The sequence below is a fragment of the Nomascus leucogenys genome, chromosome 6, assembly GCF_006542625.1.
Source record: "Nomascus leucogenys isolate Asia chromosome 6, Asia_NLE_v1, whole genome shotgun sequence".
NCBI lineage: Eukaryota > Metazoa > Chordata > Mammalia > Primates > Hylobatidae > Nomascus > Nomascus leucogenys.
The window spans coordinates 56,833,527-56,859,022 of NC_044386.1; the positions used below are offsets into that span (position 1 = coordinate 56,833,527).

General features: G+C 39.2%; 1 protein-coding gene across 6 annotated transcripts in view; it reads right to left on the minus strand.

Moving 5' to 3' along the window:
• CTDSPL2 (CTD small phosphatase like 2) overlaps positions 1 to 25,496 on the minus strand; it is a 113,195-nt gene that overhangs the window by 9,132 nt on the left and 78,567 nt on the right. For all 6 annotated transcript variants that reach the window (XM_030814160.1, XM_003266837.4, XM_030814157.1 and 3 more), the window contains exons 6-11: positions 24,146 to 24,224; positions 23,465 to 23,576; positions 20,803 to 20,889; positions 5,789 to 5,851; positions 5,605 to 5,684; positions 766 to 892 (exon numbers count right to left, since the gene is read on the minus strand). In XM_030814160.1, coding sequence (XP_030670020.1) covers positions 766 to 892; positions 5,605 to 5,684; positions 5,789 to 5,851; positions 20,803 to 20,889; positions 23,465 to 23,576; positions 24,146 to 24,224 — 548 coding nt within the window. The remainder of the gene's footprint in view (positions 1 to 765; positions 893 to 5,604; positions 5,685 to 5,788; positions 5,852 to 20,802; positions 20,890 to 23,464; positions 23,577 to 24,145; positions 24,225 to 25,496) is intronic.

A 25,496-nucleotide genomic window follows, 5' to 3' on the forward strand; every position in this document is an offset into this window, starting at 1 on the left:
TCACACCTGTAATCCCACCACTTTGGGAGGCTGAGGCAGGCAGATCACCTGAGGTCGGGAGTTCGAGACCAGCCTGACCAACATGGAGAAACCCCGTCTCTACTAAAAATACAAAATTAGCCAGGCGTGGTAGCAGGCACCTGTAATCCCAGCTACTTGGGAGGTTGAGGCAGGAGAATCGCTTCAATCTGGGAGGCGGAGGTTGCAGTGAGCCGAGATCGCGCCATCGCACTCCACTCCAGTTTGGGCAACAAGAGTGAAACTCCTTCTCAAAAAACAAAAACAAAAACGAAAACAAAAACAAAAAAAGGAAGGAAGGATGACTCATCTATATTTGTAGTTATATGTCAAAGAAATATTAACAAAGGGTACAAATATATTGACAAAATAGTCTAAGAAAATATTTCAGAACATTAAACCAAATAACCAGACCAGAAGAACATAAACTAACTATAGTACTCAAATATGTTTATGATTAAATTACTAATTACTGATTTAATAACTGATAAGAATGCTATTAAATGATGCTTATCTTATAGTTTTCTTACTCAGGTTTTTCTTCATTTATGCTGCATGCCATTTAAGTAAAAATTTTCCAAAAGGAATATACCATTTTGTCATTTCTAATTCTAAAAAAATGACACATTAAAGGGAAATTCCACCAGTGAAAATTCTCTTCTTCTTCTCCCATCATATTCTGTTTGGCAGCATGTGTCTTCATTGTATTTTTTCCAATCTGAGTTTGTTTATCAACTTTCTTCTTACCTGATATGCAAAGGCTTGTGGTGAGTTGTCAATTATTATAGTTTTTGAAAGATCTCTTCCAAGAATATTTAAGTCCTTTATATAGTTTCCTTGTACACAAACACAATGTTCACGGAAAAGCCGGTGCCTAAACATAAAAATAAAAACAAATAAAAAAAAAAACTTTCTAAAAAGTAGAACATATACACATATATATATACCATAGGCTTTATAGGTTAAGCCATATTAGTTTCTCTCTTGAAGGAAATTCAAACACAAATATGGGTCTAAGCGTTGGGCTGCCATTTTACTATAAAAATTCTTAGCAATTACTGAACGCTTACAACCAAATATTACTATGCCTTAAAGAACTTGAGTTTATCCCAAAATGTTATTATTAAATTATAAAGGGTAATTAAAAATTCTAAATTGTTTTTGTAATTTATTTACCCAAGAAAGCTCAGCTCAGATGCAGCATCTGGTTGTCAGCGAGGTCCTGCTTTTTAACCAATTTTCCAGATGGTTGACTGAGGAACAAGGAGGTCAAGTGACTTGCCCAAGGTCACACAGTAAGTCAGTGGTTAGCCCCGCATTGGAACCCAGGATCCTCCTGGCTTCCAGTCCTTGGCTCTAACCAGTGGACCACACAGCCTCCCTATCCCTGTACATGCCAGAATAGAAAATATAAGAAGGAATGTTTTTGTGTTGGCATTTTAAAAAATGCTTTTTAGATTTCCTTATATTTTTTGAGAAAAGGTCCTAAGACCAAAACATTCCATCATTTCAACTTTTCCTAAACACCCCTCTTTCTTTTAGTATATGTATATGATCATTTGAAAAAAACAGATTAAATGAAATGAGGAATTCAGATTTAAGTATCAAGTATTATAAATGTAAACTGATGTTTCACCCAAATAGAAAAATGCTACATCATTTTAGAAAGCTATTAAAGGTTTTACAATAATAAATACTAAAGTGATTATTATAATCTCAATTTATATTCAAAATACTAGTCTCTGAACATTACTAATAATTGATTCATATAATTTTTTTCTACCTTGAAGTACTCTATTCTGTATATATTAATAACTGGTAAGTTGTCTTCCCTGTGTCTTAATCACACTAACAATTTTGCAAAACCTAGGACCTATTTGGACCTGTATTTCAAATTATGCAGTTTCAAGAAATGGATATTTTCTACCCGCAAAATCTGTCACGGTGCTACCAAGAATAAATAAAAATCTACATATACACACACAAATAAAAACTCAACCTTAAAATTATCAGTGCCAGTTGGTATGGCAAAAAGGAAGAATTTAACAAACAGACAAAATGTGTAAGCAGTTCTTTCCCCCCTATTATAAGGAATAACTTTAATAATCACAGTCAAATGATCATCTGGCCCCAGGAAGGTTTAGTCAGTTCTACTTTGAAAAAACAAACAAAAAAAAGACTAAGCAAATTAATTCAAGCCTTGGTTGGGCCTAAATAAGATTCATTGTTTTAGGCCGGGCGCGGTGGCTCAAGCCTGTAATCCCAGCACTTTGGGAGGCCGAGGCGGGCGGATCACGAGGTCAGGAGATCGAGACCATCCTGGCTAACACAGTGAAACCCCGTCTCTACTAAAAATACAAAAAATTAGCCGGGTGTGTTGGCGGGCGCCTATAGTCCCAGCTACTCGGGAGGCTGAGGCAGGAGAATGGCGTGAACCCGGGAGGCGGAGCTTGCAGTGAGCCGAGATCGCGCCACTGCACTCCAGCCTGGGGCACAGAGCAAGACTCCGTCTCAAAAAAAAAAAAAAAAAAAAAGATTCATTGTTTTATTTCTATAAACATTTGGATATGAGGAAATTGGAAAGGCAGATACAGCATGTAAATTCAAGTCACTGTTGATGCCTTTTCAACAACAGTGGCAAACTCATTGAGACAGGAGACGACTGAATCTGTACGCAGATACTACAGTTATTTTAATTAAATTACAGTAAAAGCCTTCCAATTATTCATTCAGGAATCTGAGGGTGTATAGCATGTATTTGCATTTTTAGAAAAAAACTATTTGTACCAGTCATCAAAGAGCAGATCATCCATGTGACTACAGACTTGCGTTAGAAACTCATGAGATTTAGAGATCACAGGAATTTCTTTTTTTTTTTTTTTTTTTTTTTTTTGAGATGGAGTCTCCCACTGTCGCCCAGGCTGGAGTGCAATGGCAGACTCTCGGCTCACTGCAACCTCTGCCTCCCGAGTAGCTGGGATTACAGGCACCTGCCACCATGCCCAGCTAATTTTTTTTGTATTTTTAGTAGAGACGAGGTTTCATTATGTTGGCCAGGCTGGTCTTGAACTCCTGACCTCGTGATCTGCCTGCCTTGGCCTCCCAAAGTGCTGGGATTACAGGCGGGAGCCACGGCGCTCAGCCTAGATCATAGGAATTTCTTAGAATCTACCTTGTCACCGACAAATTCCCTATAGCACTCACAATCTACTGTTTGAAAAGCTTTTGTTGGCCGGGTGCAGTGGCTCACGCCTGTAATCTCAGCACTTTGGGAGGCCAAGGTGGGCAGATCACGAGGTCAGGAGTTCCAGACCAGCCTGACCAACATGATGAAACCCCGTCTCTATTAAAAATAGAAAAATTAGCTAGGCATGGTGATGCGCACCTGCCATCCCAGCTAATCAAAAGGCTGAGGCAGGAGAATCGCTTGAATCTCGGAGGCGGAGTTTACAGTGAGCCAAGATTGCACCACTGCACTCCAGGCTGGGCGACAGAGCAAGACTGTTTCAAACAACAAACAAACAAAAAAACAAGCTTTTGTTTCAGATTTCTCAAAATACGTCTAGATAAAACAAATGGAAACCCTCAAGTGTGTAGGTTTTATAAATCTAGTTTAAAAGAGGATTGTTAATTTATAACACATTGTCATAGCATAACTATCATTTGCTCCTCATTAGTAAATGAAAGCTCCAAGAGGGAAGAGCTTGTGTTGCTCACCACTGTTCCCTGGAATACTGGAGGTGCTGAACAGAAATCATTATAATGAATGAAGTCATCAAAACAAAATCACTGGGTATACTTTAGTAAAGTGAGGTAAAATTAGTATAAATTACAATATACTTTTGTGAATAGAAAATACCATTTCCCATTTGTGTGACTGCAGCTTACTTATTTTGACCCTTTAGATTAAAAAACAAAAGATATCACAGCTTTATTTAGAAGAAAAAACCTTCCAAAATATGAACATTAGGAAAAGCCTTTCAGTATACTTGCAACCACTGAATAATAAAGGTACTGTTAACAGCAGAAAATACAGTTTAGGATTTTCCAGTAAGACAACATGGGAAAAGTATTTAAGAAAATTTATACTCAGCTGGGCTGGGTGCGGTGGCTCACATCTGTAATCCCAGCACTTTGGGAGGCCAAAGTAGGTGAATCACTTGAGGTCAGGAGTTCAAGACCAGCCTGGCCAATATGATGAAACCCCGTCTCTATTAAAAACACTAAAAATTAGCCAGGTGTGGTGGCACGCACCTGTAGTCCCAGCTACTCGAGAGGCTGAGGCAGGAGAATCTTTTAAACTCAGAAGGCAGAGATCGCAAACTGCACTCCAGCCTGGGCAACAGAGTGAGAATCCGCCTCAAAAAAAAAAAAGACAAAGAAAGAAATAAAGAGAGAAAGAGAGAGGAGAGAGACAGAGAGAGAGAGAGAGAAAGAGAGAGAAAAAGAGACAGAGAAAAAGAAAAAAGAAAGAAGGAAAGAAAGAAAGAAAGAAAGAAAGAAAGAAAGAAAGAAAGAGAACGAACCAACCAACCCAGCTATTAAAGTCTTTTTTTTTTTTTTTGAGACGGAGTTTTGCTCTTCTTGCCCAGGCTGGAGTGCAATGGCACGATCTCGGCTCACCACAATCTCCGCCTCCCGGGTTCAAGTGATTCTCTTGCCTCAGCCTCCTGAGTGGCTGGGATTACAGGCATGCACCACCATGCCCACCTAATTTTGTATTTTTAGTAGAGACGGGGTTTCTCCCATGTTGGTCAGGTTGACCTTGAACTCCTGACCTCAGGTGATTAGCCGGACTTGGCCTCCCAAAGTGCTGGGATTACAGGCGTGAGCCACCGCGCCCGGCCCTATTAAAGCTTTTATGAGCCCTTTGTGTCATCTCTCTCGGCTTTTGATCAAAAATTCAAAGATTAACCCCTCATCTTAAAGGATACAGCAAGACTGCTGCAGTCTTACTATCTCACTTCAGCTGACAAAACAATGGAACTAATTATCATAATGTTTTAAAATCACCACGGCACTCCCATTAACCAGGAAAACACTGCATCTGCTGGCTCAGGGCACACACAAGGAACTGAGTCCAGTCAGGATAACTTGAGTGACTAAACCCATTGTAATTTCCAATCAGATTCATGTAACATTTTCTTTCCATGGAAGATACATTTGCTTTCAAAAAAAGCAAGGGCTTAATTTGATCCTTTCTGTTAAAAAATAAATTTTCTCTATGCCATTAAAAAGTAAATTAACATGCATTACCTCAGAGACATATGGAGATGAAACATCATGCACAATGTGGAAAAATTCCACACAACCCCCCAACCCCTGTCTCCCCCAATCCCAAAAGAAATGAGGATATAGATGTCACAGTGAATAAAGGCACTGGATCTTTGTATCCTTTAAAGAACGTCTGTCTGGAGTTGCATCATTAGGAACTCTTTTAAAGAGTTTAGGGGCTTAAAAAATTCATTTATATTCACCATTTAACACATATGCAGCCAAATGAAAATGGCCATTAAAATGAAATAGAATCAGTAATTTCATAGATCAGTGTGACAGACATTTCCACTATTTCTTAATTAAATTTACCTGACCAGTTGCTTTTTAGGGTCTAGTATGTTCAGTAACTTGTCTGCATACACCTTCTTAGAAGCAGTAAAAAGAATGATCTATAAATTCAGGGGAAAAGAAGTAATCATTATACATGGTCTAAATATGGGTACTATATTGAATAAAATAAAAATACATATGTAATTAGCTTAAGCATGTTTACCTCATACATCTGAGACATTCGTTCCAGGAATTCCCTGAAAAATGGTCTTAATCTCACATAAACCTAAGGAAATACAAAGATAAGTTTCAGCAAATAAACATACAATGGGAAACCACTTCTTTTTAAGATGTACTGTATTCTAACTTTGACTATAATGAAAAAGTTCATGTTTTAAAAGTATAGAAATATTAACTAAGTACCACTCAAACCAAGTATATTTCACATACAATTGATCACTTAAACCAATCTCTTTGGTGGGATAATAATCATCACTGATGATCAAGTCATTTTTACTAATAGCAGCATACAGTACTTCACTGGTATGTAATTTTAATAAACATTTAAGCTAAAAATGGAAAGTTTCCCTCTGAGATTTTGATCCACCAATAAGCTCCATCTTCCAGCCACGTAGCATCCATCCAATTACTGTGTCCACCTCTAGCTGACCTGTCTCAATGACCTTCCTCAATAATTATTCAGAATTCCTTCAAACAACCACCTGCTAAAAATATCTTTTAAATTTATATCAAGGTAAATAATATTCAAAAGGAGACATCTGGATTGGTGGGTTTAAATAACCTCAGTTTTTCAGAAATCAATCTTCCTATTCTACATTTAATGACTCAGATGTGGCATCTAAATTAGCACTATTGGCTACTTGAAATTAAAATTGTAACAGTCAAACACAACAGTTCTCAAAACCTACTGGTCAGTATCGGAAAAGACTACAGTTCCCACAGAGCTGCTTTACATATATTATTTTCTTATTTCTATGTCTCTCTTTGCCTACATTTAATATAGCTCCTATAATCTAATATTCAAAAAGCCATGAGCAACCATTAAAACTATTTACATTCTGACTCCTCTAAATTGTATTCATTTTGTTAAAAAATTTTACAGAAAGAAAAATACTGTACTTCATATACCACGAATAACAAGTATTTATTGAACTAGATTCACGGATTCAGATTAAAAACAAACCAAACATCTTGTGGTAGCAACAAATTTAAATCTAGGCTTAGTGGAGTTTCAATTCTGGCATCCATATACATGCACACAAAAATGCCCCCATGACAAAAATCTAGTTCTAGGAATGTTTTAGGGCAAAATAGAGAATTTCCTTAAGAACTGACCACTTATAGGAGACAAATTTTGTTTGTTTGAGATAGAGTTTCACTCTTGTGGCCCAGGCTGGAGTGCAGTGGCACGATCTTGGCTCACTGCAACCTCCGCCTCCTGGGTTCAAGTGATTCTCCTGCCTCAGCCTCCAGAGTAGCTGGGATTACAGGTGCTCGTCACCACGACTGGCTAACTTTTTGTACTTTTAGTAGAGACGGGGTTTCGCCACGTTGGGAAGCCAGGTCTCAAACTCCTGACCTCAGGTGATCCGCCTGCCTTGGCCTCCCAAAGTGCTGAGATTATAGGCATGAGCCACCAAGCCAGGCCAGAAGACAAATTTTGAATGATCATTACTATGCTAATAATATCACTCTGTCCCCATCTCTGGGCTAGATAAAGGTTTACTTGTTTTTAATCCTATTAGTTTTTTTTTGAGGAGTCTTGCTCTTTCCCTCAGGCTGGAATGCAGTGGCGCCATCTCGGCTCACTGCAACCTCCACCTCCAGGGTTCAAGCAATTCTCCTACCTCAGCCTCCGGAGCAGCTGGGATTACAGGCTTGGGCCACCATGCCTGGCTAATTTTTGTATTTTTAGTAGAGATGGGGTTTCACCACGTTGTCCATGCTGGTCTCAAACTCCTAACCTCAAGTGATCTGCCTGCCTCCCAAAGTGCTGGGATTACAGGCGTGAGCCACTCCACCCGGCCTAATCCTATCAGTCTTGACTAATCAAAAACAAAGTAAACCACATACCCCTCCTCAAAGCAGAAAAAAAGAGCCAAATCCTCAGCACCCAATCACCATCATTTAGGATAAGGTCTAAAACATTTAACTATAGTTGTTCTTCTAATCAATTTTAACATTTTCATCCTGAAACATTTGGTGTAGTTTGTAGCCTTGATTGAAAACCACACACACCTTATTTCTTTGGTAAGCCAAATAACAACAGATTTGTATATATATTATTTTACTAACAAAATCACTTTAATCAACTGAGTCTTTTCAAAACAGATTTGTGATGGTTAAGAAAAATCCATCAATTCTGCCAATACTTTTTCTGAATTCCATCTCAAGGTAGATGATAAACTATAAACTATCAGAACCTTTTACTTGTTGCCGGTGTTCATCACTCACATGCGGTTAGTAACCAAAAATATTTCATTTTTTCATACATATATAAATGTTTTATTTTCAATATCCCTATTATCACTTGCTCCATATACAGGCTGAGTGTCCCTTATCTGAAAATGCAAAATGATCCAATGAGCATTTCCTTTGAAAGTCATGTCAGCGCTCAAAAAGTTTCAGGCTGTTTTTGTTCTTTTTTTAAGACAAGGTTTCACTCTGTTGTCCAGGTTGGAGTGCAGTGGTGCAAACATGGCCACTGCAGCCTCGACCTGCTGGGCTGAAGTGATCCTCCTGCCTTAGTCTTCCACGTAGCTGGGATGACAGGTGCATAACACCATGCCTGGCTTTAAACAATTTTTTTTTGGTAGAGATGGGCTCTCACTATCTCGCCCAGGCTGGTCTCAAACTCTTAGGCTCAAGCAATATTGCCTTGGCTTCCCAAAGTGCTGGGATTATAGGCATGACCCATCACACCCGACTAAGTTTCAGATTTTCTTTTTTTTTTTTTTTTTTTTTTGCGAGACCGTCTCATTCTGCTGCCCAGGCTGGAGTGCAGTAACATGATCTTGGCTTACTGCAACCTCTGCCTCCCGGGTTCAAGCAATTCTCATGCCTCAGTCTCCCCAGTAGCTGGGGTTATAGGCATGTGCCACCACATCTGGCTCATTTTTGTATTTTTAATAGAGACGGTTTTCACCGTGTTGACCAGGCTGGTCTCAAACTCTCAAACTCTCAAACTCAGGTGATCTCCCCACCTCGGCCTCCCAGGGTGCTGGTATTACAGGCATCAGCCACCACACCTGGTGATAAATTTCAGATTTTGAGGCATTTCAGATTTTGCATTTTTTTGAATTAGGGATATTCAACCTGCAGTAAACTAAGATAAGCAGGGCCTCTTTGAGATTTATTGCCTCTGAACACAACACAATTCCACCGCACAAGAATATGTCGAGTTAACAATATTTTCCAGCCATAGTAAGTGGAACATTGTTCAAAGGTGACATTTTCCAACTTCTCATACAGTGACTTCCAGATTAGGTCAAAGCTATAACTTCATTGTGCATACTACTACTTTAACTATACTTAAATATAACACGCATCTTAAAATTTGACATTGCTTTCAAAATGTGTTTTTTTACTGGGGATAAAAGGTGGCACTGAAGATAAAGGAACATATTGCTAGAGTATTTCTTTACTATGAGAATAGAAAGAGTAATCGTTGAAAGTAATAGTTCCTATCCTCAGAACACATTCGCCATGTGAACAAGAAGGTATTTCAGTATTAAAAGACACAGGCAGAGAATGAGGGAGGAAAGTGGGAAGAAACATAGAAAGGTACCAGGCTGGGGTTAGGGTCACATGGGGTTGTGCCATGTGATGCAAAGGCAAAATCTCAGAAACAGAAGTAGAGATGAGATATAAGGCCAGCAGCGTCTAAGTCATTTGGATATAGGTAAGCGTGAACAGAAATATGTAAGTCAAGAAGCGCTACGTACTGTCTGGTAAGAACAAATAAAGAACATCTGTCAGGTACATACAATACAATGAGCTTAACTTTTGAGACTACCATTACTTTATTGTGTTAGGTCAGAGATACAAAAACAGACAGAATGCACACATAGACATGCATCCAAATGCTTTAAAATCTATTCTACAAATAGCATTAACTCCATTTTTCTTCTAATTTTACTCTCATACAAAGATTCCTCTCCTGAGCTGCCCACTTCCCATTTTCTACATTTCCTTAATCCACACCTTTCTCTACTTAGTATTTTACCTTCTTGAAACTTGCAACTCTTCAAAATTATGTAATCTCCCAAAGGCCAAAAGCTTCATTTCAGTCTAGTATACATGTTTCTTCAAATCGATAATACTTTATTTATAGTACAAATAATTTTAATATTTTCTCAGTAAACCAAATATATTGTGGAAAATGTCAAAAGTTTAAAAATAATGCCTAAAGTCATAATAAGAAATAATTACATTAAAAAACTATTCAAGATTGACTACTACACTTGAAGATACGGATTTATGAACATGTTCATTATGCAAAACTTTTAAAATGAAAATCTATCAGAATATCTGTAAAAGAGTGTTGTGGTGCCAGGCATGGTGGCTCACGCCTGTAATCCCAGCACTTTGGGAGGCCGAGACGAGTGGATCGCCTGAGGTCAGGAGTTTGAGACCAGCCAGACCAACATGTTGAAACCCTGTCTCTACTAAATATACTACTAAATATACAAAAATTGGCTGGACGTGGTGGCATGCACCTGTAGTCCCAGCTACTGGGGAGGCTGAGACCGGAGAATTGCTTGAACCCAGGAGACAGAGGTTGCAGTGAGCCAAGATGCGCTACTGCACTCCAGCCTGGGCAACAGAGTGAGACTCCGTCTCGGGGGAAAAAAAAAAAAGGTGTTGTAAACTGATTTTACCAAAATTTAAATTTTACACAGAAAATGAATATATAATTTTTTTTTTAAATGGAGTCTTGCTCTGTTGCCCAGGCTGGAGTGCAATGGTGTGGTCTCAGCTCACTGCAACCTCCGTCTCCCCCAGGTTTAAGCGATTCTCCTGCATCAGCCTCCCAAGTAGCTGGGGCTATAGGCGCATGCCACCACAACCGGCTAATTTTTGTATTTTTAGTAGAGACGGGGTTTTGCCATGTCGGCAAGGCATGTGATCTGCCTGCCTTGGCCTCCCAAAGTGCTGGGATTACAGGCATGAGCCATCGTGCCCAGCCATATATATAATTTCAAAAAACCCACTACACTAATACTACTTGATATGAGTAATACTTGATGGTCTATTTTTTTGTATTAAGATAAAAATTGTATATAGATAGTACTGAAAGGCTATTAATAGTTAACATAGCTGGATTTTTAAAAAAGTAGTCATTGGCTGGGCGTGGTAGGTCACGCCTGTAATCTCAGCACTTTGAGAGGCCAAGGCGGGCGGATCACCTAAAGTCAGGAGTTCAAGACCAGCCTGGCCAACATGGTGAAAACTCCGTCTCTACTAAAAATACAAAAAATTAGCTGGGCATGGTGGTGGTGCACGCCTGTAGTCCCAGCTACTTGAAAGGCTGAAGCGGGACAATCACTGGAACAGGGAAGGTGGAGGTTGCACTGAGGTGAGATCACACCACTGCACTCCAGCCTGGGTGATTAAGCAAGACTGTCTCAAAAAAATTAAAAAAATAAAAAATAAAAAGGTAGCCATTAAAATGACAATCCACTTATAAACTGATTCTAGATACTACGTGGTAAAGTCTGTCTAAATTAAAACTCACGTCGAATTATATAATTTCAAGTTATATACTTAGTAATTTTTATTAGTTTATCAAACCTTAATCTAATATCAGATAATTTCAATAGTATGACCCCCCAAAAAATTACATGTTAGTCTTTTTAGGAAAAACATTTCTAAATGATTTTTAGGCCCAGATAATACGACCATAACTTTATTTTTTTATTTTTTGAGACAGAGTCTCACTCTGTCACCCAGGCTGGAGTGCAGTGGTGCAATTCCAGCTCACTGCAACCTCCACCTCCCGGGTTCAAGCAATTCTCTGCCTCAGCCTCCCCAATAGCTCGGCTGACAGGGGTCCGCCACCATGCCTGACTAATTTTTTTGTATTTTTAGTACAGAAGGGGGTTTCACCATCTCGGCCAGGCTGCTCTTGAACTCCTGACCTCGTGATCCACCCGCCTCAGCCTCCCAAAGTGCTGGGATTACAGGGGCTAGCCACAGCGCCCAGCAGACCATAACTTTCAAAAAGAAACATCTTTGAAACTTTTTTCACGACATCCTTCCAACCTATTGCTACACTGTAGCAATAGGTTTTAAAAAATGATGAATCCAAGGAATCACCCACTTTAGAGTATGACATCTGTTTTCTTTTAATCAAAAAGATGACTGGTAGGTGCTATTTCTTACTTAATTAAGAAGAATTAAAACAGTAGAAAATCAACAAAGTTGAGGAATATAAAGAATGAGATGCAGCCAGGTGTGGTGGCTCAATGCCTATAATCCATTTTGGGAGGCCAAGGTGAACAGATCACTTGAGCCCAGGAGTTTTCAGACTAGCCTGGCAACATGGTGAAACCATGTCTCTACAAAAAAATACAAAAATTAGCCAGGCGTGGTGGCACTCGCCCATAGTCCCAGCTACTCAGGGGGCTGAGGCAGGAGAATTGCTTGAACCCAGGAGGTTGAGGCTGCAGTGAGATGTGATCATGTCACTGTACTCCAGACTGGGTGGCAGAATGAGACCGTCTCCAAAAAAAAAAAAAGAACAGAAAGAATGAGATGCTACAATTAACTGAAAAAATCTTACCATCAGTAGATACCACAAGTGTACAAGTGGCTGTACCAATTTTTTAACTCTTCTGTATACCTCAGTTTCCCTATCTACAAAATATAGAATATAACAACAATATCTACATCATAAGGTGGTTGTGAAGATTAAATAAGTTAATACATGTAAAGTACCTAGAACACTGTCTGGTACACTCAAAGTGCCAATAGCTATTAGCTATTATTATCTATCTCATTGTTTAAAAGTAATCAGTCACAAGAAGAGCTGGAGTGAGTATGATTCTATTGGGCAGAACTGGGCAACCTCAATTCCAAAGAGAAAGCCCTACAGCCACAATCTATACTTTTGGAAGAGGGAGATAACAAACTGTTTCAGTAAATTGTTTAATTTAGTTAACATGTTCTTAGCATCAATACCAGAGCTTAAAGATAAAACCCAAACCTTCTCTAAAGCAAAAGGATTGCTCAGGTAGGCCCTAGAGTGGTCTCAATTTCATAACCCACCGAGTGATTTTACAATAGTCATCTTTTGCTTCACAAAAATTCCAATAAGAGGCAGACAGATGCTGGGGGTAGTATTTGTAGGTGGATAAATTTGGGATGAATAGGTAAACACTAAAACCAATAAAAATAAAAACAAAACAACAAAAAATCCCTAAATTAAAAGCTTCTGCAGCTGGGCGCAGTGGCTCACACCTACAATCCCAGCACTTTGGGAGGCCGAGGTGGGCAGATCAGTTGAGGTCAGGAGTTCGTGACCAGCCTGGCCAACATGGTGAAACCCCATCTCTACTAAAAATACAAAAATTGGCCACTGTGGTGGCCCATGCCTGTAATCCCAGCTACTCGGGAGGCTGAGGCAGGAGAATTGCTTGAACCCAGGAGGTGGAGGTTGCAGTGAGCTGAGATGGCACCACCATACTCTAGCCTGGACGACAGAGCAGCAAGACTTAGTCTTATTTAAAAAAAAAAAAAAAAAAAAGCCAGGCGCGGTGGCTCACACCTTTAATCCCAGCACTTTGGGGGGCCGAGGTGGGCGGATCACGAGGTCAGGAGATCGAGACCATCCTGGCTTACACGGTGAAACCCTGTCTCTACTAAAAATACGAAAAAATTAGCCGGGCGTGGTGGCAGGCGCCTGTAGTCCCAGCTACACAGGAGGCTGAGGCAGGAGAAAGGCGTGAACCCGGGAGGTGGAGCTGGCAGTGAGCCAAGATTGCGCCACTGCACTCCAGCCTGGGCGACAGAGTGAGACTCTGTCTCAAAAAAAGAAAGAAAAAAAAAAAAAAGTTCATGCAAAACCTTACTCAAACAGAAATCAACCTGAAAAGAAATTTTTTAAAGAGTACAGGCAGGGCATGGTGGCTCACATCTGTAATCCCAGCACTTTGGGAGTCTGAAGTGGGTGGATTGCTTGAGCCCAGGAGTTTGAGACCAGCCTGGGCAACACAGAGAAACCCTGTCTCTACAAAAAATACAAAAAAGGGCATGGTGGCACATTCCTGTAGTCCCAGCTACTATTTGGGAGGCTGAGGTGAGAAGACGGTTTGAGCCGGGAAGATAGAGGCTATAGTGAGCGGAGATTGTGTCAATGCATTCCAGACTGGGTGACACAGCGACACCATGCCTCCAAAAAAAAAAGTCAAAGTAGGATAAAATAAAGCTTAATGTATTCATATACATGATTTATATGATTTATATTAAAAGTTACCAATGGGGCTGGGCATGGTGGCTAATGCCTGTAATCCCAACATTTTGGGAGGCCGAGGTGGGCAGATCACTTGAGGTGAGGAGTTCAAGACCAGCCTGGCCAACAGGGTGAAACCCCATCTCTACTAAAAATAGAAAAATTAGCTGGCCTCAGTAGCACGTGCCTATAATCCTAGTTATTCGGGAGGCTGAGGCAGGAGAATTTCTTGAACCCGGGAGGCAGAGATTGTGGTGAGCCAAGATAGCGCCATTGCACTCCAGCCTGGGCAACAGATTGAGACTCTGTCTCAAAAAAAAAAAAAAAAAAAAAAAGTTACCAATGAAGCAAAATTTTCATCAGGGAAAAATTGGCCATTATATTGTATGTACATATATTTGCATATATTTAAAAACTTGATGTATTTACATTAATAAAAGTTTAGTCAAAACAATGGCCAGTTCAGTAAAACAAAAATGTTACCTTTAAACTCAAACTCTAAACTTCAAAGGAAATGAAGCCTCCAATTTAATGTAATCAACTGTCATGCCTTCTAAATTTATAGCCATTAAATAAGAACTTTCCACATAGTATGTTTTCTTTTCTTTTCTTTCTTTCTTTCTTTTTTTTTTTTTTGAGACAGAGTCTCACTCTGTTGCCCAGGCTAGAGTGCAATGGTGCGATTTCGGCTCACTGCAACCTCTGCCTCCTGGGTTCAAGCAACTCTCCTGCCTAAGCCTCCCGAGTAGCTGGGATTACAGGCACCTGCCACCACGCCCAGCTAATCTTTTTTTTTTCAGTAGAGACAGGGGTTTCACCATGTTGTTTAGGCTGGTCTCGAACTCTCTGACCTCAGGTGATCCACCTGCCTCAGGCTCCCAAAGTGTTGGGATTACAGGTGTGAGCCACCACGGCTGGCCCGTATGTTTTTTCTCCTTTTTTTTTCTTTTTGAGACTGGCTCTCTGTCACCCAGGGTGGAGTGCAGTGGCATGATCACAGCTCACTAGGGCCTGAAGCTCCCGGGGTTCAGGTGATCTTCCCACCTCTGCTTCCCAAGTAGCTGGGACTAGAGGTGTGTGCCACCTATTTTCGCATTTTTTGTAGAGACAAGGTCTCACTACACTGCCCAGGCTGGTCTTGAACTCCTGAGCTCAAGCCATCCACCCACCTAGGGCTCCCAAAGTGCTATCATTACAGGCATGAGCCACCATACCCGGCCTGTATTTTATTTTAATGAATTGCTCCTAATTTTAAAAGATACATTTTAGACAAAGAATCCCCATGAAATATATTTTCCATATTTTTAAGAAGTAGAGAACTATTGGTTTCATTTGTATCTTTTCCGTTTTTGGCCAATTAATAATGAATAATTATGATGAAAAAATTAGTACCAATAACTAAACTTACTAATAAGGATGGGAAAGTGCCTTTAAAATTATTCTAAAGTAGTATTTTTAATATTCATCTATAATTAATTTTGAATTATTATTCCCTACAAGCTAAAATATTAGTTTTATCCTCCATACTATGCAACTATGACCCTGAAATGGTTGTCTGATTTTTCAGCCTCCTGGCTCAAGCAATCCTCCTGCCTCAGCCTACCGAGTAGCTGGGACTATAGGTGCTCCCCACCATGCCCGGCTAATTTTTTTTTTTTTTTTTTTTTTTTGTAGGGACAGGATCTCTCACTATCTTGCCAAGGCTGGTCTCAAACTCCCAGGCTCAAGCATTCCTCTCACTTCAGCCTCCCAGTGCAAGGATTACAAGCAAGCCACTGTCCCTGGCCTCAAAAGATTTTTTTTTTAAGGCTACTTTTGTAGAACAAAAATATGGTTTATGAATCTCAAGAACAATGTGCATGTTGGTTAGTATCAATTTAAGCCAGAACTCGAGAAAAAAATTAGGTATTTACTACAAAATTATAAATTTAAATGATTGGTTTCTTTCCTTCATGAAGCAAAAATAAAGCTGACTCTTCTAGAAAAGACTGTAAAGAGGAGACAGAAGCAACTGACCCTCTACTTCTCTTGTTCTTTCTTTTCTTTTCTTTTTTGAGATGGAGACTCGCTTTGTCACTCAGGCTGGAGTGCAGTGGCACAATCTCGGCTCACTGCAACCTCCGCCACCTGGGTTCAAGTGATTTTCCTGCCTCAGCCTCCTGAGTAGCTGGGATTACAGGTGCCCGCCACCACGCCCGGCTAATTTTTTTTATTTTTTGTGGAGATAGGGTTTTGCCATGTTGGCCAGGGTGGTCCTGAACTCCTGACCTCAGGTGATCTGCCCATCTCGGCCTCCCAAAGTGCTGGGATTACAGGCATGAGCCACTGCACCTGGTTCTACTTCTTTTGTCTGTGATATGAAAATTATCCTAAGCTGGCCAGTGCTCACGCTAAGCATTGGAGAGGGCAGATCCAGAGAGAAACCTGAAACGGTGAAACTAAAAAAAAAAAGGGGGGGGAGGCGGGGGGGGGGGGGGGGGGGGGGGGGGGGGGGGGGGACCAGCTGGGTGAAGAGGACTTCTCAAAAAAAAAAAAAAAAAAAAAAAAAAAAAAAAAAAAAAAAACTGAAAGAATGGGGACGCGGGTAAGCTTTGCTAACCGTGGCCTTCCCCATCCACCTCTTCCCCCAACTTTTCCCATAAAAGCAACCTCTACTAATAAAACAAAGCATCTTTTACAAGTAGCTCCCTACAGGGATCCTATCTGTCCTTGAGTGCTTACCACAATCTGATTTCTGGACAGCTGACCCAAAGTTTGTTGATTTTACTGATCTTCAGAAAGCCACTGACTGGCTAAAGTCTTATTGGTGAACAGAGTCAAAAATCAGATGCCCCTGCCAAGCTTTACAGAATGAGGAGTTGGACAACACAGTTACGTTTGGCTGCACTGTGGTGAAACATATGAGGTATCTTCTTTTTGTCTTCAATCAGCCACATTTGGGCTGAGTAGTTCTATTACATCTTCAAAAAACTGAGCTCCAGTTCTTGATGGAGACAGAGGAAGGTCATTGAGGAGGTGGTTCAGCTCAAGAGCTAAGTGAAAAATGTCTTTTGATTCACTCCTGCTTGTGGATAGAAGTCATCTTCGGGATGGAAGAGGGAGTGAGATGACCTAGAGTCTTGAATTGGTGGATCTGCAGGAACAGAAACTAAATACAGTGGAGACCTCTTAACTGAGTAACACCACGAGATGGATTTCCTGACAAAGTGCCAATACAGGCTAAATATAAAGATTAAACATGTGCAATAAAAGTGATCATGCACTTGTTTTTCCAGATATCAAATGCATTTGTACCATTTTATGAATACATGTTTTCTTAATAACTGATTATAAAACAATGTAAAAAAAAACCAACTTAAGAAAAATAGACCCGTTCAAACAAAAAGCCTTAATTTTGCCTATATGAGTGCCATTTCCTCACGTTTAACAAGTTGGTTCTTCTTTCAAATGACTTTTTCTCCATATACAAACTACAATCTGTCTAGTCCACATAGTGTCAGTAGTAACATACATCAAATTTTAATTTGAGATAGATCTTTCAGGTTTTTTTTTAATCCTCTAGAGAAATGAAATTCAAATTACACCTCAAGGTACTAATTTAGAATAATCTACCTGCTTACAAATTCTAAGACTTGCATTAACCAAGTTTATTCCTATATATTAACCAAAAGAAGAGTACGTATCATTAAGTCAGGCAATCTTTAAATGTGAGTAGTGGCCACCTCAAATTTCCCTCAAACTTTGATTTAAAAAAAACTTTAAAGGCCCACAACCAGATTACTGTGGATCTAATTTAAATTTTCTACATACATTTACAAGAATTTTGATGAACATTTGATTACTTACTTCTACTTACAATTTGAATATGTAAATTTACTGTATATACTCTCATAATTATTAGACCAGGAATCAGCAAACTATGGCCAGTTGGCCAAATGCAACCTGCCACTGATTTTTGTATATAAAGTTGTACTGGGACACAGTCATGCTTTTTCATTTATGCATTGTCCATGGCTACTTTCATGCTGCAATAGCACAAAAAGCAGTCATGACAGGGACCACAAAACCTAAAATATTTACAACAGGCCCTTTATAGAAAAAGGCTGCCAACCCCTGATATAGACAATTATTAAAACATATATAATACAATTAAATTATTTTGAAATGAAACAGAAATAACATGTAGAATTAAAATTAATTGTAAGTCAACCATAACAAATTCACCACACAAAGAAAAAAAACGTAAAATAAGTCCCAAGAAGACACTCCATCTGGCTTTCAGATGAAAAATTTGATCTTTACATATAGAATATACATACATATATATGTAAATGCTATAAAACTAACATTCAAGAATATACAGATACACGCTATGGAACTGTTCATTTAAAAATGGTTAATTTTGTCATGTAAATTTCGCCTCAATAAATTTTTTTAAAAATAAGAGTATATGCAGTACTTTACAGATTTCTACCTTTAAGTGGGCCACATCATAGTATAGTGGTTAAATATTTAAGTTACATCTTACCTAATAATGTGGTTTCTCCAATATCTCTTAGATCATCTCAGACCCTTGTGTATATTTCTTCTTTGCCAGTAGATGGAGACAACACCACTGAAAGTTTAAAAGACATCATTCCCTGTTTAAAGGGAGCTTGCTGGTCTGAAAACTGGGGGAACCCTAACCCAAAGATTTCTTCATTTATTTTTTAAAAGACAGAATGGCTATGCCAAAACAAGAAATCCAAGGGAATGAACCCAATATTAACTACGGATATCCTCTAAAAATTTACTAAAAAGTAGCTAAACTCTGTCTGTGATATGGTAACTAAATCATATTAAAATGCAATCATCTCTATAGCTTATAAGGTTCAAACTACCTGCTCTGTGAGCTCATTTAGGCTAGATCATTTATTTTTCAGTTTCAGAAAGTGTAACTCAGAATATATAAGAAAAATAGTTCTTTGAATTCCACAGAGGTAGATGCAGTACATATATATAGTATTTGAATTAGTCATATATGCTGCTAGAAGCTTTTTATTCAAAATAAGACAACTATCCAGATCCACGTGAAATAATAAGAACTTTAAAAAGAGTTAAAGCAGAAATGGTAGAAGCAGTAAGAAAAAAATTCAATTTTATGATCATACTGAAGAGAAATGCTCATGAAAGGGAAGAATCAAATTTATCTACTTAAGTTTCTTATTTCACTACTAAAAATTACATAAACAGAACAAAAACCATCTGTAAGAAATAAATTTCAATTTCAAACCTAGAAGCTTAAGAAGTCATCTCAAAATCATTATTTATCTATATTTTTCAATTAATAGCTTTCCTTTCCAAATTCAAAGCCTTAAAGCCACTTTTTTCAAATGCAATCATGAAAAAAACCCAAAAGCAAAAAACAAAGAAAAACCCCAACAAGGTTATTGAGCTTATTAAAAGAGAAAACTAAGATATCACTATACTATTTACATCTGCCACAAGGACTCCTGTCCTTAAAGTCCACTAAACAAGAACAACAAATTTGACAGAAAATGTCTTAAGAAAAATATTTGCCTTAAACCAAATAATCATCAGTTTTGAAAGGGAACAGAAAAATCTTTAAATCTTTTAATTTTATGTACATTTTGTGGACCCCCTGATTATATATCAGGACTAAAATCAGCTTACATAAAAAGTCAATTCAGTATTCAAATATTTATTGCCATAGCTATAATACCTACCCTAGGTTAAAACTAGAACTGACAACTAAAATAAATCCTCTTACAACTCATTACTGGTTAAAGTAGCCATGAACCACAAACCTCTATTTAACTCTTAAATTTCACGGTTTCTGTGAGACATCAACTATTATCTGCCAAGAAAACTATAACCACATTCTAACTGCCTTTAAGAGCACATAAACAACCAAACACATTTTCATCATCCACATGGCAAGCGCTCTGTGACTTTACTAAGTTAATCTTTAGGCTGGCTCCCTCTTGATAGACAACAAACTTTTCGATCCCCAATCTTTCAACAACTATTATATAATGCAAATAATGCCAGTTAAATAACAACCTCCAAAACAGAAAGGCACTTTGCAATTTTCAAAGTGTATTCACTTATATTATTAACTCAATCTTATAATAATGGAAAAACCTTAAACATAAAGTAAAAACTATGGCCAGCACACATAATTGACAATGAAATGTTAATGATACTTGTATTTTGCACTGTTACCTGTCCATCAGCACAGATGAGAGAGAAATGCTTAAACTAAAATGCCTTAAGTAAAATAATAACTAGAAGAGTGTCCTGGAATTCTGAGATTAATTATAAAAGAGATGTACTAAAGTGTAATTTTCACAGACCACATTACTACTATAGGAAATAAAATGATCAACAAGGAATGAGTTTTCTTTGTATTAATTGGACTTTTGGAAAACAAAAAAACACCAGGAGTTAACCTGGCAAGTTCCTCTTGAATATCTATGATGTCAGTGCTCCTGCCTCCACCTGCTGGCAAACAGATTATGAAACTAGCTGAGATCTCAAGGTAAGAAAGTTAGCATTTTTGGAGTAACAAATTAATGTTGTTTTATGTAATATCTAGCACGATGCTAATTTTGTTAATAAATCGTTAAGATGTTGATGAAATCCATTATACTTCTACAGAAAAACACATTTAATGTCACATACACACACAAAAAAATACAAAAGATTTCTTTTATCACAATGTTAACTATCAGGCCAAAAATCATCAAAAAATTTTTAATTACCTGATAAATGACATCTTGGAAAAGGACTGGAAAAGTAAGTGCTGCATCTTCTAGCTCATTTAGACTACAATGCACTAGTGTTTCATCCTTAAAATAAAAAACATATATTGAATGAAACAAGATAGTAAAAGAAACTTCAAAGGATAATTTTATCCTTAATCACCAAAACACGAAAGCACCCATTCATATGTTGATTTTTACATTTATAATATATTACTATATGTGGCACAGCAATTTGGGATAGGAGTTTCTAAAGTCACTAGTTCTCAGGTGTAGCTCCTGGACCAGCAAGCAGAATAAACATCATTTAAGAACTAGTTAGAAATGCAAATGTTAACCTCACTTCTGATGATCAGAAACTCAGGGGAGGGGATGGGTCTCAGCAATCCCTGTGTTTATTTTATTTTATTTTTTTGAGACAGAGTCTCGTTCTGTTGCCCAGGCTACAGTGCAGTGGTGCGATCTCAGCTCACTGCAACCTCCGCCTCCTGGGTTCAAACGATTCTCCTGCCTCAGCCTCCTGAGTAGCTGGGATTACAGGCGCCAGCAATCACGCCTGGCTAATTTTTGTATTTTTAGTAGAGACAGGGTTTCACCATGTTGGTCAGGCTGGTCTCAAACTCCTGACCTCAGGAACATGCCTCGGCCTCCCAAAGTGCTGGGATTATAGAAGTGAGCCACCATGCCTGGCAACAATGTCTGTTTTTAGAAGCCCTTCAGATTCTGACACATGCTCAAGTTTGAGAAACAAGGCTCTGAGTTCTGCAGTTGCCAACTTTCAGTTAAACCCACATGCATGCTACTTTTTTACAATTAGCAAATGTTAAGTGTAGAATCTAATTATTAAAAATATATATTCTGTTCATGTAACTCCTTATCCTCCAACTTTGTATAAAGCATCTTACTTTAAGTAGATGTTTTAGTATCTCACAAATTATGTTTCATGCAATTTTACTCAACATCAGATGATCTAGGTTCACTGCAACCTCTGCTTCCCGGGATCAAGTGATTCTCCTGCCTCAGCCTCCCAAGCAGCTGAGATTATAGGCACGCACCATCACGCCCGGCTAATTTTTGTATTTTTAGTGGAGATGGGGTTTCACTATATTGTTCAGGCTGGTCTCAAACTCCTGGACTCAAGTATCCACCCGCCTTGGCCTCCCAAAGTGCTGGGATTACAAGTGTGAGCCACTGTGCCTGACCTAGATAAATTTTCTTTCCTTCCTTTTAAAATTGAAATGAGATCTCACTTTGTTGCCCAGACTGCAATGCAGTGGCACAATTGTAGCTCACTGCCGCCTCAAACTCCTGGCCTCAAGGGATCCTCCTGTCTTGGCCTCCTGAGTAGCTGGGACTACAGGCTTGCAACACCAGGCTCATTCATTTTTTGTAGAGACATGGGTCTCACTATGTTGTCTGGGCTGGTCTCGAATTCCTAGGCTGAATGGAGCCTCCCAAAGTGCTGGAATTACAGGCATGAGCCACTGTGCCTGGCTAAGATAAATTTTCTATGAGAGCTAAACCACATCTCAAATTATAGGGTACCAGTAACAAATGCTTAATAATAAAATATTTCCAGTATGACATGAGATACATTTTTTACTAATATCAAGAAATTAGTTCCTTCCTCAATCCCAGTGCTTCACTTTACTACCCTTAAAAAAAGTAAACAGATTTTAAAAATACAAAATTAATAAGAAATCAAGAGGCAGAGGGGAAATGTGACTATATATTAAATTTGGTTAGCAAATGATAGGAGATAATTGTTTTCAAAGTTTTCTGGAACCCTAAAATATCATTTTTTTTCCGAGACAGAATCTTGCCCTGTTGCCCGGGCTGGAGCGCAGTGACATGATCTCACCTCACTGCAACCTCCGTCTCCTGGGTTCTAGTGATTCTTGTGCCTCAGCCTCCTGAGTAGCTGAGATTACAGGTATGTATCACCATGCCCAGCTAATTTTTGAATTTTTAATAGAGAATGGGTTTTGCCATGTTGGTCAGGCTGGCCTCAAACTCCTGGCTTCAAGTGATCCACCCAAAGTTCGGTCTCCCAAAGTTCTAGTATTACAGGCATGAGCTACCACACCCAGTCCCTAAAATACAAATTTTTAAATCACATCAAGACATCATACTGGGGCCGGGCGCAGTGGCTCACGCCTGTAATCCCAACACTTTGGGAGGCCGAGGCGGGCAGATCATGAGGTCAGGAGGTCGAGACCATCTTGGCTAACACGGTGAAACCCTGTCTCTACTAAAAATACAAAACAAAAAATTAGCCGGGCATAGTGGCAGGCACGGGTAGTCCCAGCTAATCGGGAGGCTGAGGCAGGAGAATGGCGTAAACCTGGGAGGTGGAGCTTGCAGTGAGCTGAGATCACACCACTGCACTCCAGTCTGGGCGACAGAGCGAGACTCCATCTCAAAAAAATAAGAAATTGTGCTTTTGAGACTATTAATAAAAAGTGTATTGGTATAATATATATGTAAAAATAAGAATAAGAGCAGGGTTATGGTCTTGCATATGGTTAATTAAGTTGACCCAAATTATATTTGGTCCTTCAGGAAAACATGATCCTGACAAAAAAAGGGGAAAGCTAACATAGGCATGATTCTAAAAAAGAATTTCACCCCTTTATTCTATCTCTACAGATAATATACTTACCAAGTCTAAAACTAGGGAGAATTCCGGTGTGCTTCTTGTTTTCAACGGGAGAGCAGGTTTCCTATTTAGTTGTTCTTCTGTCAGTGGCGGGACATGTTTGATGAAATAATAGCTATAAATCAGATTTTAAGAAAATTTCAACATTTTACTTTTTATAAATATAAAACATTACTAAGCTCAACCCATTTAAAAATCTATAAAGCAGTTAACCCAGAAAACAAAACTTATAAAACATGTTAATAAAAGTGAAAATATATACAAATTAGTATCTCTGTAAAATAGTAACAGCTGTTTCTGTTTGTTTGTTTTTGAGACAGTCTCACTCTATCACAGGTCACTATAACCTCTGCCTCCTGGGCTCAAGTGATCCTCCCACCTCACCTTCCCTAATAGCTGGGACTGCAGGCGTGTGCCACCGTGTCCGGCCAATTTTTGTATTTTTTATAGTGACGAGGTTTTGCCATGTTGCCCAGGTTGGTCCTGAACTCCAGGTTCAAACAATCTGCCTGCCTGGGTCTCTCAAAGTGCTAGGATGAGCCACTGCACCCAGGCCCAGTAAAAGTTTCAATACCTACAGGTCACATATCTTGCCAATATACTATTTAGCCACCAATCCACATATATAACGTACTTTCGTCATGCTCCAAAAAGGAAAGAAGAAAAGAGAAAAAAGCAACTCACGGGTCAAATACTTCCCAGTCTTCTTCATAGGTGGCCTCCGCGTGGGCTGATGAATAACCACTATCTGGAGTTACTGGTGCTATTTAACACAGTGAAAGAAAAAAATGTTGCTTTTACTTAATGCTTCATGAAATATATATTTTTACTGCTTCTATGTAAGATATTCCTAAAGCCTTGTGTATTTTAAGACAGAAATAATTTGTAAACAACACCTAAAAGCCAATTTATTAACATATAGATCTAACTTTAGATCTAAAGGGAAAAATGACCACTATAGAAAAAATGGCAAACCAGATCATGGCTAGAATTAAGACGTTTATCAGCTAAGAAAAAATCTACTACTTATGACTAGAAAAATATACACCAAAAAATGCAATTTCTAATTGTATGGTGTTTACATGTAATCACCAAAAAATTTCATGGTGCTCTTATAGGGGTAATAGTTCATAAAATGCCTTGTACATACACGCAGTCAGTAAATGTATGCTGACAACAGACCCAAATGTAGGTTTTTTTTGTTTTTTATTTTGAGATGGAGTCTCGATCTGTCGCCCAGGCTAGAGTGCAATGGCACGATCTCAACTCACTGCAACCTCTGCCCCACGGGTTCAAGCGATTCTCCTGCCTCAGCCACGTGAGCAGCTGGGATTACAGACGTGTGCCACCACGCCTGGCTGATTTTTGTATTTTTGGTAGAGACGGGGTTTCTCCATGTTGGTCTGGCTGGTCTCAAACACCCGACCTTGGGTGATCTGTGCACCTCGACCTCCCAAAGTGTTGGGATTACAGGCGTGAGCCACCGCGCCCGGCCCATGAACAGTCTTTAAAAAGTTCATGAACCCTTTGAAGATTTATTTTAAAAAATTGTATGTTCCCAGGAATCTCAAGACTATGATCTTTTTTTTTTTTTGAGGCAGAGTCTCGCTCTGTCACCCAGGCTGGAGTGCAATGGCGTGATCTCGGCTCACTGCAGGCTCTGCCTCCCGAGTAGCTGGGACTACAGGCACGTAGACTATTAGCCACACCCGGCTAATTTTTTGTATTTTTAGTAGAGACGGTTTCACCGTGTTACCCAGGATGGTCTCGATCTTCTGACCTCGTGATCCAGCCGCCTCAGCCTCCCAAAGTGCTGGGATTCCAGGTGTGAGCCACCGCACCCGGCCACGACTATGATCTTAAAAGATTAAGAAATGCAGCCAGGCATGGTGGCAGGCGCCTGTAATCCCAGCACTTTGGGAGGCCAAGGCAGGCGGATCACCTAAGGTCAGGAGTTCGAGATCAGCCTAACAAACATGCAGAAACCTCATTTCTATAAAAATACAAAATTAGCTGGGCATGGTGGCACATGCCT